At 47.0% G+C, this 18,678-nt stretch overlaps 1 protein-coding gene across 1 annotated transcript in view; it reads left to right on the forward strand.

Moving 5' to 3' along the window:
* The window catches only part of Mras (muscle RAS oncogene homolog), a 48,737-nt gene that overhangs the window by 10,178 nt on the left and 19,881 nt on the right, over positions 1-18,678 (forward strand). The window contains exon 2 of the mRNA XM_051206441.1: positions 14,412-14,621. Within this exon, the coding sequence (XP_051062398.1) occupies positions 14,429-14,621 (193 nt within the window). The 5' untranslated portion in view covers positions 14,412-14,428. The remainder of the gene's footprint in view (positions 1-14,411; positions 14,622-18,678) is intronic.

The following is an 18,678-nucleotide window of genomic DNA, read 5'->3' on the forward strand; positions in this document are numbered from 1 at the left end:
CTGCTTGGTTAGGAAGGCAGAGGAAAACAGAGAAAGCCATAGAGCTGAGAGGAGCAAGTGACCCCTGCTTCTTCAGCTAGAAAATTCAAAATCCTGAGTTTGGAAGAGTTGCCAAGAAAGCACCCTGCCCTGCCTTGAGCCTTGGTTGAATGCTCAGAGGGCCTTCTCCCTGTACCACTCCACGGGCCTTCACACAGGAAAATCCCATCTGCCTGTTCATTGCCATGCCCAGCTCGTTTCCAGGAAGTTTCCCTTTATTTGGCCCATCCATCTGGTTACTCTTTGAAAATGGAAATTAGCTCGCCTCACCCTACCTCTGGGAAGAGTCCAGTCCCCATTTCTTTCTCTTTTGGTCAAGCAAAAAAACATGTTCACATTCTCTGATGATGGCATTTAATGTTTTGAAAATAAATGAGAAAAATGAAAATCCTATTTGAATGTGCCTTTTGCCCTCCACCTCCCTGGGTCTGAACCACTCCCAAGGCAGGCTGTGTGCCCTCTCTGTGGAGAACATGCCCTGGAAATTTCCCTTCAGGCTGAGGAACCCCTGGCACCACATGGGGTCAGTTCCACTACTTTTATCTTTTGGCTCTTTGTAGTCAGATCAATGCCAGGCTAGCAGTGTAAAGAGTCATCTGTCCCAGGCCACTCCAACTCTAGGATTGTGTACATGCTGAAAAGAGCTAGGGAGGTAGCCATTGATCCAGGACACAGCATTATGAGGTATGGGGGGGGTCATTTGTTTGGCTTATACAATGAAAACCTTTTAAACTGATGGTCAACATTCTAATTTATTTTTTTATGTGCATTGGTGTTTTACCTGCGTGTATGTCTGTGTAAGGGTGTCAGATCCCCTGGAACTGGAGTAACAGAGAGTTGTGAGCTGCCATGTGAATGCTGGGATTTGAACCTGGGTCTTCTGGAAGAACAGCCAGTGCTCTTAACCATTGAGGTCTCTCTAGCCCCAATGGTCAGTATTTTAAAATCTGGAGTTCTCACACAAAACCCTAGACTTCTGTTTACTCTAAAAAGGAAAGGTGAGCTATCTTTTGGGAGATAGAGGCAGAATAGCAAGCTCCAGGCCAGCCCAGGCTATTCAGTGAGACCCTGTCTCAAAAATGGATCCAGACAGAACATCTGGCCTGCTGTAGTTATTCTCTAGCTGCAGCTGTCAGCTGGGTCAGTCATTGAGTGCCTGCCTTCAGCCCTCTTCTCCATGCTAGCCCTGGAACCTGATAGGAGGGGTGGCATGAAGGGACATGTTCCTTAAAAGAGGCGATATGGTCATGTGGTCAAGCAAGAGCTTTGTGGTAAGACCTCAGCTAGACATGTACCAAGCCATAGAACCCTGTCCTTAAGGCTGCCACTGGGAGTCTGCCAGAAATACCACAGAATGAAACATAGGGCTCCATGGGGCTCAGAGAAAGGTCTTTCTGAGATTCAATTCAGAAGGGCCTCCTCTGAATTCAGAGGCAGCTCCTCAAAGGGTTGGAGGGAGTCCAGTTGGACTCCTTACTGCAATACTGGCTCTGGGTACCGGCACTCTGCAGTCTGGACACCGTTCTTGCCCCTAAGGACACCCTGCTAGGCATTAGTGGGAGCAGAGATTGTATGGGGGTGGGGTGCTGAGCAGCAGAGGGGAAGTCCAGAAGGCCCTGTCTGTTCCCACACGCAGTTCCCCAGGAGAGTCTTTGTACTCAGGACAGCTAAAGAGTAACAATGCTCAAGGATTGGGAGGAGCCCAAGCTGGGAGCAGATTGCAGCCACTAAGTGGGCAAGCCATATGCAGCAGAGGGATGAAGTGAAGGAAGAAAGCAGAAGAGAGTTAGTTTGGAGGGAAAGAAGGCTGCCTGAGTGGGCAGGGAGAGGTGGTAACTCAGTGGTTCGTGACCCCTTTGGGGGGTCAGATGACCCTTTCACAGGGATCTCCTGAGACCATCAGAAAACACAGATGTTTACATTACGATTTGTAACAGTGGCAAAATCACAGTTACAAAGTAGCACAGAAATGATTTTACGGTTGGGGGGTCAGCACAACACAAGGGATACAAAGTAACCACAGAAATTATTTTATGGTGGTGGTGGGGGGGGATCAGTACAACACAAGGGATACAAAGTAACCACAGAAATGATTTTATGGTGGGGGTCAGCACAACACAAGGGACGTAGCATTAGGAAGGTTGAGGACCTCTGTGCTAGCACAATCTATCTAGCCTGTGCACGGTTGAGATAGACCGAGCTGTGGAGTAGCAGTGAAAGGAGCCATAAGAGCAGCAGGCAGGGCAGGACTGTGGGCAGACTGTAGAAAGCCCTCAGAGTGGGGAACCCTCCCTGTGAAGTGACCCTGCAGAGTCCTATGGCAGGCTGAAGAAATTCTGTCCCTTCGCTGCAGGTGAGACTGCTCAGCACTGGGGAAATATTAATTGGTTCCCCCCTCCACCTCCAGGGATTGAGAGCCAGGATTTACAAAGCAAACCAACCACATCTGCTTCCCTTCTCAGCTGCCACTCCAGCCCTCACAAAACCTGCCCTGTTCCTCACCTTTGGGCTGAGATCTTCCCATTCCTCCGGTCCTTGATGAGGTACTGGGGACACAGTGAGAAGCAGAGCTGGGCTCCAGAGGCCAGGTGAGACCTATAGCCTAAAGGCTGCGTGGATCCTGTGATACTGAGGCCCCTGTCAACCACTCAGCTCTAGGAAGTGAGACAAACTCTAGTTGTCTTGCAACTTGGCCAGGGCTTGGGGGCAAAACCCTCGGCCTCTCCCTGAACCTTTGGGCAAATGTCTCGGTATCTCTAACTCTGTTTCCCCTTCCATAAAATGGAGTGGCAACCCTCCCTTGGTTTCTGCCACAGGACCTCACCTGGGCTACCTGTCTCTCTTTCTGTCCATCTGGGCTCTCTATCTTTCCCAACCCTACTGGTCTCTTCTAAGCTTCTAGCATTTTGAGTTTGTATTGTGCAATCTATCCAGCCTCACACATACTCTGCTGGGATTTGCCTACTCTGTAATCTCCCTGTGGCCATCACAATGAAGTGGAGGCCTTGTGTCACTGGGCAGCAATGCAGCAAGCCTAATTGCATGCCTGTGTTGGCCCGAGGGTAGAGAGGATCTGTGGGCCTCCAGCATGTGCAGGTTTGCCACAACCTCACCTGCCTAGCCCTGTAGCCCTGGCCACTGGTTCCCTTATCATTGGGTGTTTCCCAAATAGCCACTGTATGTTGTTGTGCTGCACTGAGTGTAAAGGTACAAAGACGAAGATCCTTGGTTTCTGTCTCACCCTTACTCTTCTACCTCATCACATCATGGCTTATGGCCCTCACCGTGCCCTTGGCTTAATATCTCTTCATGTCACAGCATTGCAGCTTCTGTTCCTCACCTGGGACGTGCTTGTCCTTATTGTTTACCTGGCTAATAATCTGTGTGGTCTGAAAGACTCCATTCTGCCATTGCCTTTACCAGGAAGACTTTCCCCAGGGACTCCTCACACCCACCCATGTGGCTAAAACACATCTATTCCCAGAATCTTACTGTTGTGCAATATTTAAGATGTGTTAAATTCGCTTATGCTGTGGCATATTGGTTTAATGTTGCAAAGATGTGTTACATTCCTTTACATTGTATTTGTTTAATTCTGTAACACTGTGTTACTTTGCCTGTCTAAAATACCTGATTGGGCTAATAAAGAGCCGAATGGCCAATAGCAATGCAGGAGAAAGGATAGGCAGGGCTGACAGGCAGAGAGAATAAATAGGAAGAGAGAAGAGAGGAACAAGAAAAAGAAAAAGAGGATTCAAGGGGCCAGCCACCCAGCCACATATGGAATAAGAAGGAAAGAAGAGATATACAGAAATAAAGAAAGGTAAACTCCTGGAGGCAAATGGTAGATGGGATAATTTAAATTTTAAAAAGTTGGCTAGAAATAAGCCAAGCTAAGGCCAGGCATTCATAAGTAAGAATACATCTCCATGTGACTTTTTGGAAGCTGGGTGACAGGCCCCCAAAGAGCAAAAAGTTAAAAAAAAAAAAAAACCAAACAAAAAGAAACCAGCAACATCTTACATTACAGCATCTGTGCATAGACAGTGAGCACATGGGAATCCTAAGAAGTTGGCTGTACTGGTTCCTCACCCACTCCACTCTTCTCTGGACTCAGGTATAATTTGGCCATTTCTTAGGTCCTGTGGTCAGTTTTTTGTCTTCCCGATGATATACTCTCCAAAGCACAAGATACCCAGAGAGGCCTTGGGCTTTGGTAGAGAACACTGGTATTTAAGAACTTGAGGGAGATACTGTTGAATGCTGAACCCACTAACAATACTGTCATGGTGTGCTCTGCAGTGAGAGCGGCTATCTCAAGAACTCTTGGAGACATGCAAGAGAAGGCATGGCTCCTGTCAGTGTGAGCACTGGGGGCTTGCTTTCCTAGGGAGCTGCTGTATGGATCATTGTAGGCTGCGATGGATGCTACCTTCCAGCACAGATTCCGCAACAAAGTAGTACAGACTGCCATGAGAACCTTCCAGCAGTGGGGTAGTGAATTCTGTTGAGCTGCCCTCTGTTGGTCAGCTGGTTTGCAGGCCATCCCTGAGCCCAGGAAGGGTTTGGTAGGAGTGGGGGTTTTTCCCTGCAGGAGGAGAAACGGAATGGGTTTTGAAGGATGATGATGGTGGTGATGGCCTGGTGGTAACCACTGGGTCAGACAACAAAATGCAGTGCCTCCTAGCACAGAGAAGCCAGTGCTGCTGCTATTCCAACTCTCCCAGAGAGTGAGTGACTGCCCAAGGCTACAGACTTCTAATCCTATAGTGCCAGTCCCTTGGTCTGGAGTTCCGGGTAAGGGGCCAGCTCCAGGCCCAGCTGGAAGCAGCTCTGAGTGTGGATAGGCTGGGGGCTGAGAGTGATACAAAAAGAGGGCTCAGAGCTGTCTAGTTTCTCCCATTTCCTCTCTGGTCGACAAGGTATCTGCTGAGACCACATCTGTGCAGCAGGCTTTGTCCCAGCAGGGAGTGGGGTCATGGGGGGGTGCCTATCCATGGGTACTTGCTTTGCCCTGCTCTGGCCTGCCTTGCTGTCCACTTGTGGGGCCAGTGATTTGTCCCTTGTAATGTCTGACCCTGATGCCACCTTCCTAGCTCATTGCTGTGCCCTCTCTGTTCTGGCCTGACTTTGCAAACCTATGTCCATCCTCCTGCCAGCCACAGGATACCCAGGGTGGTGACCTGGAGGTGGCTCTGGGGTCACATTACTCCTTTCTAGCTGGGAGACCTTGGGGGAGTAATTTTTAACTTGTGTGTGTTTCTGTTGCTTTTAATTTTAGATCACATTTACTTATTTGTTTAGCTCATGTGTTTGTGTGTGTGCACATGCCATCAGGTATGTGTACACACACCATAGAGTGTGTGTGGAGGTCAGAGAACAACTTGTGAAAGTCAGCTCTCTTTTTTACCATGAAGGCATTTAACCCGGTCTTCTTGGAAGTGAGTGCTTTTAACCACTAAGCCATCTTATTGGCCCAGTTGCTGGAGCTGTAAAACTGGGTTCATCAAATCAGTACTTATGAATTACATGAATTGTTTGAATGGCAGTTTTGACTCCAACAGTTTTGACACATTGTTTGTGTTAAGTGTTGGCTGTTGACACGATCATTGCTGTCATGACCGTAGCCAGAGGTTTCTGCACACCCCTTGGAGACTCAGTGGTAGATGGGTGCCCAGGCCCTGTCCAGAAGGCACTTTATACCTGTGAGTCGCCCCCAAGTGTTAATGGTTATGGTAGAAGTAACCTAAGGTGCAGGGTGAGCAAGGACACTAGGACTCTCTCCTTGCTTGTTTCCATTGTTGTCCTGGTTCTCTTGATGGTGGGAGATATTAATAGAAAAGAGGAGCTGTTGAGTCAACAGAAGACAATGATAGAATCATCCAAAGATGACCAAGCAAGATGCCCCCCAAAGACCCTAGGCCCTTCCCAAGTGAGAGGATAATCACTTCATGAGGTGCTTGGCAGAGGACAAGAAGGGCAGTGGGTTAGATCTGGAGTGCCAAATACATTTTCTACCTATGCCAATCACCTTGCTTCTGCCTGTCAGGAACACTAGGTAGAAAAGAACTCTAGGAGGCAGGAAGGGGCCCACCATCAGTCAGCGGCATCTGCCATGGCTCCGGGAAGGGGCAGCACTCAGCCACATATTTGTCATATAGACTTGGGCTTAAAGTCCTCTGTGGGGAGTCCTTACATACATAGCTGACTGGTGGTTAAATGGGAGGACTGGAGGGAGACGATGAGTGGTCCAGGGACAGTGCTGGCACAGCTGTCATACAAAGGTGAAGGGGAAAGGGCTAGGGGTGTTGCCAACTGCCCCCAGACTCCTGGTGGGTCCTGCATTACTTACAACCTGTAGGTCAGCAGCTGGGGGAAGCATCCCATTTCTGGGAATTGTGCAGAAGGGAAGGGCAGCTCCTGGAATGCACAGCCATTTCCTCCATATGGGTTGGGTCGCTCCCCCCCAATGTGCCCTCATCCCCCAGTGCTGGGCACACCCAGACATCACAGAGATGAGATTGGCTTCTCAGGACTGATTCAGCTCCATGTGAATGCACTCTCAGAAGAGTGCCATTAATAATGAAAGCAGCCTCCTCTCCCAGCCTGCTTTACTCAGAGAACTCCAGCCCAACTGCTGGGCTCAAGAGGAATCTTTAAAATAATTAGTATCAAAAATTAGAGCGGTAAAAGAATGGTGAGTACCAGATCTGCACTGAAGTTGGCAGCATTGTTGGGGTACTTCTACCCTTGCTCTGGCCTCTTAACAATCTGTGGTCTTGTCTACAGTGTCAGGAAAGCTGCCACAGGATGGACAATGACCAGAGTAGAGAATTGCAACAGCAGGTTAAGGTGCTGCAAATGAATTCAAGGTCAGTTGATGGAACCATCAGGGGCCACATGGCATAGCATTTCGCATCTGTTCACTCACAGCAATGATCCACTAAAGAATGGCAGCTGTTACCACTCTGGCACCATAGGTTTAACCAAGACTATATGGCGTTACTTTGAAAGTGGTGCTAGGTGAGGTCAGTGGGTGGCCAGGGACCTCCTTGGACCCCTTGACAGCATCTGCCACTAGTGCCATTTCTATCACATGCATAGAACAGTGGGTTGGAGCTACTCTTCTGGGGGAGGGGTGCTCTGTGGGATCCCTAGAACCTGGGAAGGAGGAAGAAGACTACTCTTGGGGTGAACATTCTCCCTCAACCCTGTGTGTGGGCTGAGCATGCTCCCTCACCCCAATGTGAGGTGAGCATCCTCCCTCACCCCTGTGTGGGCTGAGCATTGTTCCTTACCCCAATGGGAAGTGAGCATCCTCCCTCACCCCTGTGTGGGCGGAGCATCCTTCCTCACCCCAATGTGAGGTGAGCATCCTCCCTCACCCCTGTGTGGGCTGAGCATTGTTCCTTACCCCAATGGGAAGTGAGCATCCTCCCTCACCCCTGTGTGGGCTGAGCATCCTTCCTCACCCCTGTGTGGGTGGAGCATCCTTCCTCACCCCTGTGTGGGTGGAGCATCTTCCCTCACCCCTGTGTGGGGTGCCCTCAGTCAGCATGGGCAAGGAATTGAGCTAAGTCACTAGAACCTAGTAGGTTGTAAGAGGAAGCAGGGTCAGTTAATTTCCCTGTCCCTGGATATGTGCCTTTGCTCAGGTACCTTTCACATTATTTCTACTGGGTCCTTGTTCTCTGTTTGTTTATTTTTCTAACTGGAGAAGCACAGGGTCCAAGAGATTAAGAAGCCTCATCTTGGGGCATTATTATCTGCCCAGCTGCAGTGTCAAGACTGCTACTGACCCCCTAGGCTACTGTACAGACAGCCTCTGAGCTTTATTTGGTCTTGTTTATGGTTTTCCTCAGATGTACCCACACTTACTTATTTACTTTGATTTTAATGTGAGTGTTTTGCTTGCATTGTTGTCTATGCACTACATGTATACCATGTATGCCTGAGGAAGAAAAGAGAGGGTATCAGATCTTCTGAAACTGGAGTTACGGATGGTTCCAAACCACCATGTAGGTGCTGGCGATTGAACCCGGGCCCTCTGGAAGATCAGCCAGTGCTCTTAACCACTGAGCCATCTCTACAGCCCCCTGTACTCACCATACTTTGAAACTTGCTGAATGACAAGGTTATGCTAGGCTCACCCCCCAAATACCTGCTTCTCAGGGGTGGGAGCTGACCTCTTGTGGGAGAAAGGATGGACATTGTGTCCGTTCTTGGCACAAGAGTGGGCAAAGAGGGCAAAAAGCTTAAGTGGGACAGAATGGAATGGCTAGCAAATGCATAGGCCCCTGCAGTCCTGGGAGGGGAGGGCAGGGTATGGCTGTCATCCCCATGGAGCTTGTGAATTCAGGAAATAAGTTCATGTTAAGATGGTGTTATGGAAAGAGAGAGGCAGAGGGGGCAAAAAAAAAAAAATGTTTAAAGATGCCCGAGGTTCTTACATAAAATCCTTTTTAAAAGCAACATTGCCTTTCAGGAGGAAGTTTCCAGTGCAAGTAATGATTTAGACTGCTAGTGCAGCCTGTGGGCTGGGCGGGGTTCTGGGAGCAGTGGTTACCATGGGAACCAACTCAGCTGCCTCCACTGCCAAATGGCTGCTGTTCCAAAAGTTGGTTCCTATGTGGAGGGAGCTGGAACCTCAGAGCCTTTCCCATGGAAACACTGCCCTAAATGATGGGTGGCATTCCCACACAGGCCTGCATCATCTGGCTCTAACAGAGATGAGGTGGCAGTGGGACTTCAAACGAGGGAAGAGGCCACGGCTAGGAGTCACATGCTTGCGATGGAGATGCTCTTGCTTCTGGGAGCATAGTAAACAGGAGAGAGAGGAAATATCTGGGTGCGTTTTCTGAGCTTGGCATATTTCATGCAGTTTTGTTTCATGCTTAGAACAGATAGATCCCAAGGCCATGAAACATGGCTTGCCCAAGGTCATATAACTGGTCAGTGGACAGAAACACAACAGATGATGCATGGCAAAATGTGATGAGAAACCAAGCCTATCTTAAGCTACCTCCCCACCTTCAAGGGGCCACCTGCCATCCCCCAAAGTGAAGAATAAACATTCAATGACTTCCACTAAAAGAGTAGAGTGCTACAAATATAATCAGTTGCCCCATGGCAAGTTTCTTTTGCCTCTGTGGTGACTATTATCTTAGCCTTCGGGTGACATTTAAGAGTCTCTTACACCATACAAGGCCATCTTATTTTGTATAAGTGTGGCATGTACCCCATCATCTTCATGACCCCATTTACAAAGACATTTGATCCATTTTTCCCTCCTGGGTGAAAAACGTGGCCCCCCCAGAAGACAGACAGCCAAAACCATTTCTGTATTAGGGGCTCTCTGGATCTGTTTTGTCCTGGTAGCCCCTCTCTTCCTTTTGGCTCACACTTACTCCAAGAGTCCTATCTGTGAGGTTCATCTGACCCCTTGGACACAGTCCCAGCGCCTGGCTGAGAGGGTGTCCCTTAGTCCCATGTATACTGAGGCCAGCTCTGTGGTTGGCAGGTTGTATAACTCTTTTGGGAATGCTGGTGCTTAAGCCCTGGAACTTTTAGTTTGTTCTGTGCCAGGCTTTGTGAGGACAGAAGGGAACAAAGGCAGCCCATGCCCTTGGATGCTTAACAAATGTATAAAAGAGTCCAAGTGTGATGCTGGCCTCTGCAAGGGGACCATGGGACTCCAAGCACACGGTGGAGGCTGTGTCTGCCCTGCAAAGTGACTTTTGGGCCTAGGCTGACTGTGCTGTGCACAGCAGGCATTTATGACTTAGGGCACACTAGGAGAGCAAAGGCTAGTTGGGGTGAGTGCAGTGTGTGGCTGGTGCACAGGTGTGGCTGGAGTGATTACTGGGGGCCCCTGATGGTAGGTGGTAATTAGATGCTCGGTGTAGGAGTTTGGACTTGACTCATCAGCTGAGGGTGGTATGAAAAGGGTTTTTAGCATGATACAATGTGAGCCTGTTCCACTGACTCCTAGGAAAAACCAAGAGAAAGGGAAACGCTGACCTGATGCGGTTCCCTGTGGCCTGGGGAGCCTGGATCCCTGAGGTCAGAGCACCATGAAAGGGAGGGGGGCCCTCAGCTCACCACTTCCTGCCAGCTGCCTTAGCAGCAGGAGGCTGTTTATAGCAAGTCCCCAGGTGATTCTGCTGTGGGTGGTCTGAACTCTGACTCAAAGGGCAAGTTTGTGTCCTCTCTTGCTAGTGTGTCTCACCTTGTGATCTTTTGAAGAACACAATCCACAGAAATGGTTTTATTTCCTCACCCTTTCCCATTTGCTTACTGCTGCTTGCTTGCTCCTGTGGCTTTCAGAGGAGAAAGGAACAGTTGTCTCTTTCACCAGTAAGCACCTGAACTCATTGCCGGCGTCCTTGTCCACTGGGGAGAGGGCAGTAGTTGTCAAAGAGGGGCAGTGGCACTTAGGCTCTGCTGACCCGAGAGGCAGAGAAGAGGATGTCTGTCCTTCCTGCCTGCCCCTGTTGCTGTGGTCTTGTGGTCCAATCTCCTGTGGCCCCGTATGTGGCAGTTCAGTCAACCAAAACGGTAGTTCATCTCCATTGTTGATTCTGGGGCTGTAGCCACATTCAGGTCCACCCCAAAGAGCTTAAATGAACATGGGAAGAACATTTTCAGGTAGCCTGAACATTTTATTTTGTTAGGACATTTTAACACTGTCACATTGTTACACTGCAAATCTATGACAGTCATGCCTTGGCATGGGGTTCGAGCATTGGTTTCAAGACCCCTGACAGATACCCAAATCTGTAGATACTCAAGTCCCTTGCATAAAATGTCATAGCACCTCCCCGTATACTTCAAGTCATTGCATTATGCATGAGCAATACAATAGATATGTTGCATACATAGTGATATCATACTGCTGAGGATGACCTTGAACTTCTGATCTTCCTGCTCCCACCTCCCCCATGCTGGAATTATAGGCCTGCATCGCTACATCCAGTTTATTGGTATTGGAGGTTTAGTGCATACCAACCAAGCTATAGAGCCAGCCCCAAATTATTTTTTTTCACATGCAAAAATGTTTTTTATCAATATAGCATATACAAACTATAAAAGAATGATAAGCTTTAATATGTGTATTGTGATACACAAATTAAAAACATGCAGGGCTGAGAGAAGGCTGGAAGAAGAGCGCAACAGACTACATTCCCAGTGCAGGCCTCATAGACGGAGGGGGTTTGGGTGCAGCACTTTCTCAAGGCCCCTCCTCACTGAGATCAGCATCAGCCAGTCTGGCCATGAAGTCTGGAGCACTGGAGGGGAAGAGCCTTTCCATTTCCAGAGACAGTTGTCACCAGAAGCCCTAGGGGAGCTTTAGGTTTCCCTGCTGATTTTTTTCACAGTGAAGGTTGATTGGTTTTGTCTGAGGGTCAGTCTGTCTTCCCTGGCTTTTCTCTAGTACGGTTGACAATCCCCAGAGCCTTTCTGCCAGTTTCAGGTAAGGCTGATGAAACACTATTTTTGCTAATCAAACATGTTAAACCTGTGATTTTCCACCTAAGGCCTTCAGCCCATCCTTAGGAGCCACGTGGGCACCTGATTCACCACTGTCCTCATTACCAACAAAGATCAGAGTGGCCTTTGTAGATCTCCAAGTCTCCTACCCCAAATAAATTTTCAAGTATTTACAGCCCTTGGTATCTCGAATCTGTAATTTCTCATGGCTAAGGAGGGTTGACCGTGTGTGTGTGTGTGTGTGTGTGTGTGTGTGTGTGTGTGTGTGTGTGCACGCGCAAGCGTGCATGCCTGTGTGGGATGGAAAACAGACATAGAAAATCAAAGAACCCTCAGTCTGATTTTGGGATAGCCACCTTCTAAACCTTGCTGTCCCACCCCTAGGCTGGGACAGTCATGAATATGTGCCTTCCTGGAATAGCAGCCTTCTACCTTCGCTGTGTAGGTCTGGTGTTTTTCCTCATATAGTATATGGAAAATAAACAGATGGTTTGCTAACCATCCTGGTTTGGTTTTGTTTCTACGTATGCATGTGTGCAAGAAGGTTTTGCTGTGTAACCCAGGTTTGCTTGAACTCGTGACCCTACTGGTTTAGCCTCCTCAGTTCAGGGTTACTGGTGTGCACCACTGCACCCAGCCAGTGAACTGGTTGCTACGTGTACGTTTTCCCCCTTCCTTCCCCCCAACATTTGAATTATTCACACCTCCATCTCCCCATTCCTAACATTTTTGTCAAGTTCCCCAATTCAGTTTCTTTCCTTGCAATAACTTCTCACCTGACAGGGTAAAATAGGGTGTACTCCCTTTTAAAATTTTGATCCATTTCTGAAAGCGTATTCTCAGCCCGGCTTTGACAGATTTATATTCTTCCTGCCTACGAAGAAGTATGTACTTCCCCCACACTTTGGGGGAGTCCTAAATGTCAACATCAGCTTTCAGTGACTGCAAAGGGTCCAGCAGCAGCCCTGGCCTTTGGCCACATGCAAATCAACACAGCCACATAACCCACATTCTTGTTGACACCCATTTTGTCACAGCCTAGAGTTGAAGATCTTGAAGAGCTGAGAGTAATTATAAAAACCTTTCAAACTAGCCACTAGTCTGGTATAGGGGAAAACTATGATTCTGGGTGGGGGTGGGGGTGGGACACAGTAGTAGCCGCAGGATCCCAGACCCTTGTCCTCTGGGTTATGCTATCCCCACCCCCACCCTTCTATACCAGCTACACCCCTGAGCCTCTGTCTTCCCCAAAGCAGCACTGGGGTGTTTTCTTTTCACCTTTACAGAGACAGGAGCAAGCTTCTACTCCCAGGGTGGTTAGGACTTGGGAGTGGCCTGCGGGGAGGGAGGCTTGCTTTTCCCTGGCAGGATCATCAGTGGGCAGCTTTTATCCCCATCACCGCTCCTAATGTTCTTTCCAAAATATTTTTTATGTGATGCATTTTGACCATATTCACCCCCCCACACCCAGCCCCTCTCACATTTACCCTCTCCACCCTCACTTCCCTACCCACCCAGCCTTGAGTGTCTCTTCCTCTCTCTTCCGTCTAGTCCAGTTTGTGTTACCCAACTACTCTTAGGCACGGGGCCTGCCCCAGTGTGTGGTTAACAAACCAGAAAGCTGACTCTCCTCCTAGCAGCCATGAGATGCCAATAGCTGCTCACTAGTGGTGGATTTGGTGTCTGCCTCCCCTGCCCCCACAGTGGGATCTGCCTGGCCTGAGCTTGTGCAGGTCTTGTACATGTTGCCACTGTTGCTGTGAGTTCATGTGTGCAACTGTTTGGTTGTGTCTGGGAAATACATTCCGTGAAGTCAGCCACCACCTCGGGCTCTGACAAATTGTTTTCCCCTCACCAGAGTGTGTGTGACTTCTGCTGCCAGCCTGCTGGAGGCTGATGGCACTCCCACTGTGTTCCTTCCATGGCCCCTGCTTGCCTCTCTTTCTGGGCATTTTCCAAGGTCACTCTTCACTTCTGTCTGTCACTATCAGTCTTGGCCTGTGAAGGCCGCCATCATTCTTCAGAACCCTGGACCCACATTTCCACTCTATCCTCTGCCTTAGCTGGGAGCTTTAGTCCCCACAGACCTATTCGAGAGCCAGGCTGTGCTTTCTAGAATGTTAAGCAACAACCCTGGCCTCTGCCCACTTGGTGCCTGCCAGTGATACCTAGAAACATCCTGGCGTTGCAGATGTCCTGGTAGGGGAGAGGACTGCCCCTAGCTGAGAACTACCATGACACCCGCTCCTTCCTTCTCTTTGTCCCGGCTTAAATGAGTGGATGAGATTCCCTTTAACGCCAGCATGACTTTAGCTTGATACAGTGCTAGAAGACGGAAGGGAGGCACTGTTTGAGCTGGAAGGGGATTCCCAGAGCACAGGCGTGCTAAGTCTGCACAGCCCCTTTGTCCTCTGGGCTCATCAGCCTGAGATCCTTCTCAGCAGAGCATTCCAATTGATAAGAGATGTGCTAGTTGATAAGAGGTGTTGTGAAAGGTGAACTTTTTTGTGTCTTCTATCCCTGCAGAGCCCAGAACCTCCTGCTTAGGTGTGTAGCTCTGGGGCAGAGGCTAGTTGTAGAGGAGCTCCCTTCGACACAGCTTTTAGCTGTGCTCATTAAAGACCAGTGGTATGGTGTGGATCAGACCAGACCTGGCATATAGTTGCTGTTCAGTGAGTAATGGTGAATAGATCGTATGAACGGTGATTGTCTCTGGGTGGTAGGACCGTGTGTGACACACATGGTTTTGCATTGTTCCTTCCTTTATAAGAACCAAACTTGTGAATATTTCTCCCAAAATCAGGAAAGAAAACCCATGAATATTTTTCCTCAGTTCAAAAGGAAGAGACCCCTCCCTTATTCTGTGTATCTTTCTTCCCTAGGTTTGACTACCAGCAGCATGGCTACCAGCGCTGTTCCCAGTGACAACCTCCCCACGTATAAACTAGTAGTGGTGGGCGATGGAGGTGTGGGCAAGAGTGCCCTCACCATCCAGTTTTTCCAGAAGATCTTTGTGCCTGATTACGACCCGACCATTGAAGACTCGTACCTGAAGCATACGGAGATTGACAATCAGTGGGCCATTTTGGATGGTGAGATGCAATGACAGCCTTGCATGGGATGGGTTATCACATGGGGGAGGATGGGGAAATTTGATAGGCTTTAGTGGTTTCTTGCTTGCTGTTATTATGGGATGGTTGCTATATAAGGTAGTATGCAGCTTCCAGGGGGAATTCTGGGTAGAGATCAGGTCCTGGTAGAGTACTTAAAGACCTTAGTGGCAGCAGAAGTGGGCAGTGAGTGAAGAGACCAGGCAGAATGCTGCCAGCTCAGAAATGCTATGTTGGGAATTGCTTCTTTAATGAGCAGGCGCATAAGTTTCAAGCTAATAAAAGTGGGAACACGGAAATCTTCCTTCCTTTTTTAGATTTATTAAGGAAAACCGAGGAAGAACTCCCAAGAATAGGAAGCACCCACAACCCCTGAAAATTTATCTCTTAATAAGCAGAGTCCCTTTGTTGGGAGATCTTGGGCCTGGCATTGCACTTCTACTCTAATCGAAATGTGTCCTTTTCAAAGTGGTTTATAAGGAGCTTCCTAGGAATGTGAATAATTCCCAGGCCCCTTCTCATTGTGAAACTCAAGGGTGGAGGACAATGGCTTGTTTTTAGCATAGCCTTCAGGGGTTGCTGAAGCCAGAGACCACTGCTCTAGATTCCCACTGGCCATGATTTCCTATTGCCCAAGTGTCTGTCCTGAATGAAGCCCATTAATCACGACGCTGGTCTAGGAGGAGGCTTGGAAAGCTGCTGACTTACAAGTTTCTTTTCAGATAAATATTTTTCTCAGTCTGTGTCTTGTTTTCCGTCCTCCCGGCAGCTCCTTTCAAAGACTAGACATGTTTTGTTTTGATGACGTCTAGTTTATTCGTTCTTTCACAGGCTGTACTTTTGGTATGTTGTCTAAGAAATCTTTGCTAAACCCAAGGTCATGACAGTATTTCTCATGGTTTCTCCTGGAAGTGTAATTGTTTGGGTTTTTCATTTACATTCTGTTCTATTCTGTACACTTTGCCCGTGCTGTGGGAGTAGAACAAATCTCCCAGAGTTCCTGAATTCCTTGAAGATTCTTCCTTTCAACTCCCAGTTGACTTTGTCCCAGTAGTGAGATCCACTTCCCTGTGTAATCTGCCTTTGATCTGGATGTTTCATTTAGGGCAAACTACCACCTGCCTTAACAGCTCTAGCTTTATGATAAACTTTGTAGTTGAAGCCATGAGAATGAATATATGAATTATAGACTCAATTAAGTTTTCTGATTTTTGTTTGGGATAGTGTTGAACTTGTATATAACCTGAAGGAACTTTTGTAGTGTTTGGTGCTGAACCTGGGGCCTTAACACATGCTAGGCAGGTGACATAGCCCTGAACCATGTCCTCAGTCTTGAGAACTGATGTCTTAGCTGACAACGTGGAGCTTTTTCACCTGTGAACACTGTCTCTCTCCACTTATTTAGGTCTTTCTTTACCTCCCAATTGTTTTGTACTTTTGAATACATAGGTCTTTATGTACATTTTGTCAGATTTATACTTACATTTGCATTGATGTTATGATAAATGTTTTAAATTTCAACTTCAATTGTTTGCTGCTAGAATATATAAGTATAAATGGTTTCTAATTTGTTGGGATTTTTGTTGCTGTTGTTTTGTTTTTGTTTTTGTTTTTGTTTTTTTGAGACAGGGTTTCTCTGTGTAGCCTTGGCTGTCCTGGAACTAGCTGTGTAGACCAGGCTACCATTAAACGCAGAGATCCACCTGTCTCTGCCTGTCAAGTGCTGGGATTAAAGGTGTGAACTACCGCTGCCTGGCTATGATTTCTAACTTTTAAAATTAGCTTAAGATAACTTATGAAGTAATGGGTTTCTTCATGGCACTTTACACAAATATGTCATTATACTTTATTCAAATCCATCTTCCCCATACTGCATTCTCTGTGCCTCCTGACCTCCTTCAATACAATTGGTTTTTATATATCAATTATATAACATTCTGGCTATTAGCCTTAGTGGCTCTTTATGAGATCCTTTCTGCATGGATGTTCATGCTGTGGTAAAAGCAGTTTTATCTTTTCCTTTCCAATGCATGGTTTTTATTTCTTTTTCTTGCCTTATTTCAGTGATTAAAGCCTCCAGTATTGTGCTGAGTGACACCCTGAGAACAGACATCCTTGCCTTGATCTTAAGGGGAGTGTGCAGTCTTTGGCATCAGTCTGATGTTAACTGTAGGTTTATGTGGTGGAGATGCCCTTTGCCAGGTCAAGGAAGCGCCTTCTCCTGGTTTGCAGAGGGTTTCAATTGGGAACAGATGTCAGATGTTGTCAGACACCTTTTCTGGCTGAGATAATCACATGGCTTTCCTTTTTTAGTTTGCTAATGTGGTAAATTATGTTTTCCACCTAATTTTTAAAACATTGTATTTATTTTTATTTAGTATGTGTGTTGGGGATCCTCCAAGTTGTGCTACAGCCTGTATGTGGAGGTCAGAGCACAACTTGGGGGAATCCGTTCTCTCCTTCCACCGTGTGGGTCCTGGAAATTGAGCTCATGTCATCAGACTTGGTGGCAAATGCCTTTATGCACCGAGACATCTTGCTGGCCTTTTCCCTAATGTGTAACTAATTTTCCATCCCTGAAATAAATAGCATGTGGTTATGATGAATGGTTTTTTTCATATGCCATTGGCGTCAATTTGGAAGAATTTGATATGGAAATGTTTTACTTGTGTTCTTGAGGAATATTAGAACATTTTTTAAATTATAGTTTATTTATCTAACTTTAGTATGAAGATAATTCTGGCCTTCCAAAATGAGTTGGAAATTGACCCTTCTTTTTCAGTTTCTCTATGAGAGTTTAAGTAAGCCTCTTCTAATTTCTCTCTTACATGTCTGGTAGAATTCACCAGCAAGACCATCTGGACTACAAGCTGTATGGAGAAACTTCTAAAGTACACATTAAATCTCTTTAGTAGACACAAGGCCATTGAGTCACCTCTTTAGTCTTCAGTGAACTTTGGTAGCTTGTGATTTTTTTTAAAATTCTGTTTATTAGAGCTACCAAATTTATTACCATAAGGTTGTTGTTCATAATATTCTTTTATTATCTTTACAATGATGTCATTTCTCATTCCCGATATTAGTAATGTGTCTTCTTTTTCCTTTTCCTGATCAATCAGGGTTGGGTTTTATGAGTATTGATTTTCTCAAAGAGCCAGCACTTGTGTCCATTAATTATTCTCATTTAGTTCCATTGATTTTTTTTTTCTCACTCATACCTATTCTTCCTTCTTTACTTACTTTGGATTTAAATTTCTCTTGTTCTCATGTCCTTGAAGAGGAGTGTTGTGCTGTTCTGGCCAGGCTGGTCACCTTCTCCTGGGCTCTGTGATCCTTCCACCTTAGCCTCCCAAGTACCTGAGACTCAGGGACTCACCATCATGCCCACTTCATTCTAATCGCCTGAAATGCAAGCTGATATTGAGGTATTTTTTCCTTTTCTTGGGGTATTCGCTTAGCACTATAAAATTCTCTCAATCACTCCTTTAGCTGTACCCCACAACAAACTGTAACATGGCATGTCTTCCTTCCATCTGTCTGCCCTCCCTTCCTCTCTCCATCCCTCTCTCCTTCCCTCTGTCCTTTCCTCCCTCCTTCCCTCTCTCCTTCCCTCTCTCCTTCCCTCCCTCTCTCCTTCCCTCTCTCCATCCCTCCCTTCATCCCTCCCTCTGTACCTTTTTTTTTCCAAGACAGGATCTCACTATTTAGCTCTTACTGTAACTCACTGTGTAAACCAAAGTGAACTCAACTCACAGAGATCTGCCTACCTCTGCCTCCCAAGTGCTGGGTGAGTTAAAGGCGTGAGCTACTACACCTGACATAATGTTTTAATTTCTATTCATATCAAATTCTAATTTCTCTTGAGATTTCTTCTCTGACCCATAGGTTATTTAGAAGTATCTTACTTAGTTTTCAAGAATTTGGGACTTTTCCAAAGATCTCTCTGTTCTTGATCTTTAATTCTAGTGTGTCAGGGAACATACAGTACATTATCTGAAGTCTTTTTTGAGGCTTGTCACGGTGCCCAGAAGACGGGCTG

This window comes from Phodopus roborovskii, unplaced genomic scaffold, assembly GCF_943737965.1.
Source record: "Phodopus roborovskii unplaced genomic scaffold, PHOROB, whole genome shotgun sequence".
NCBI lineage: Eukaryota > Metazoa > Chordata > Mammalia > Rodentia > Cricetidae > Phodopus > Phodopus roborovskii.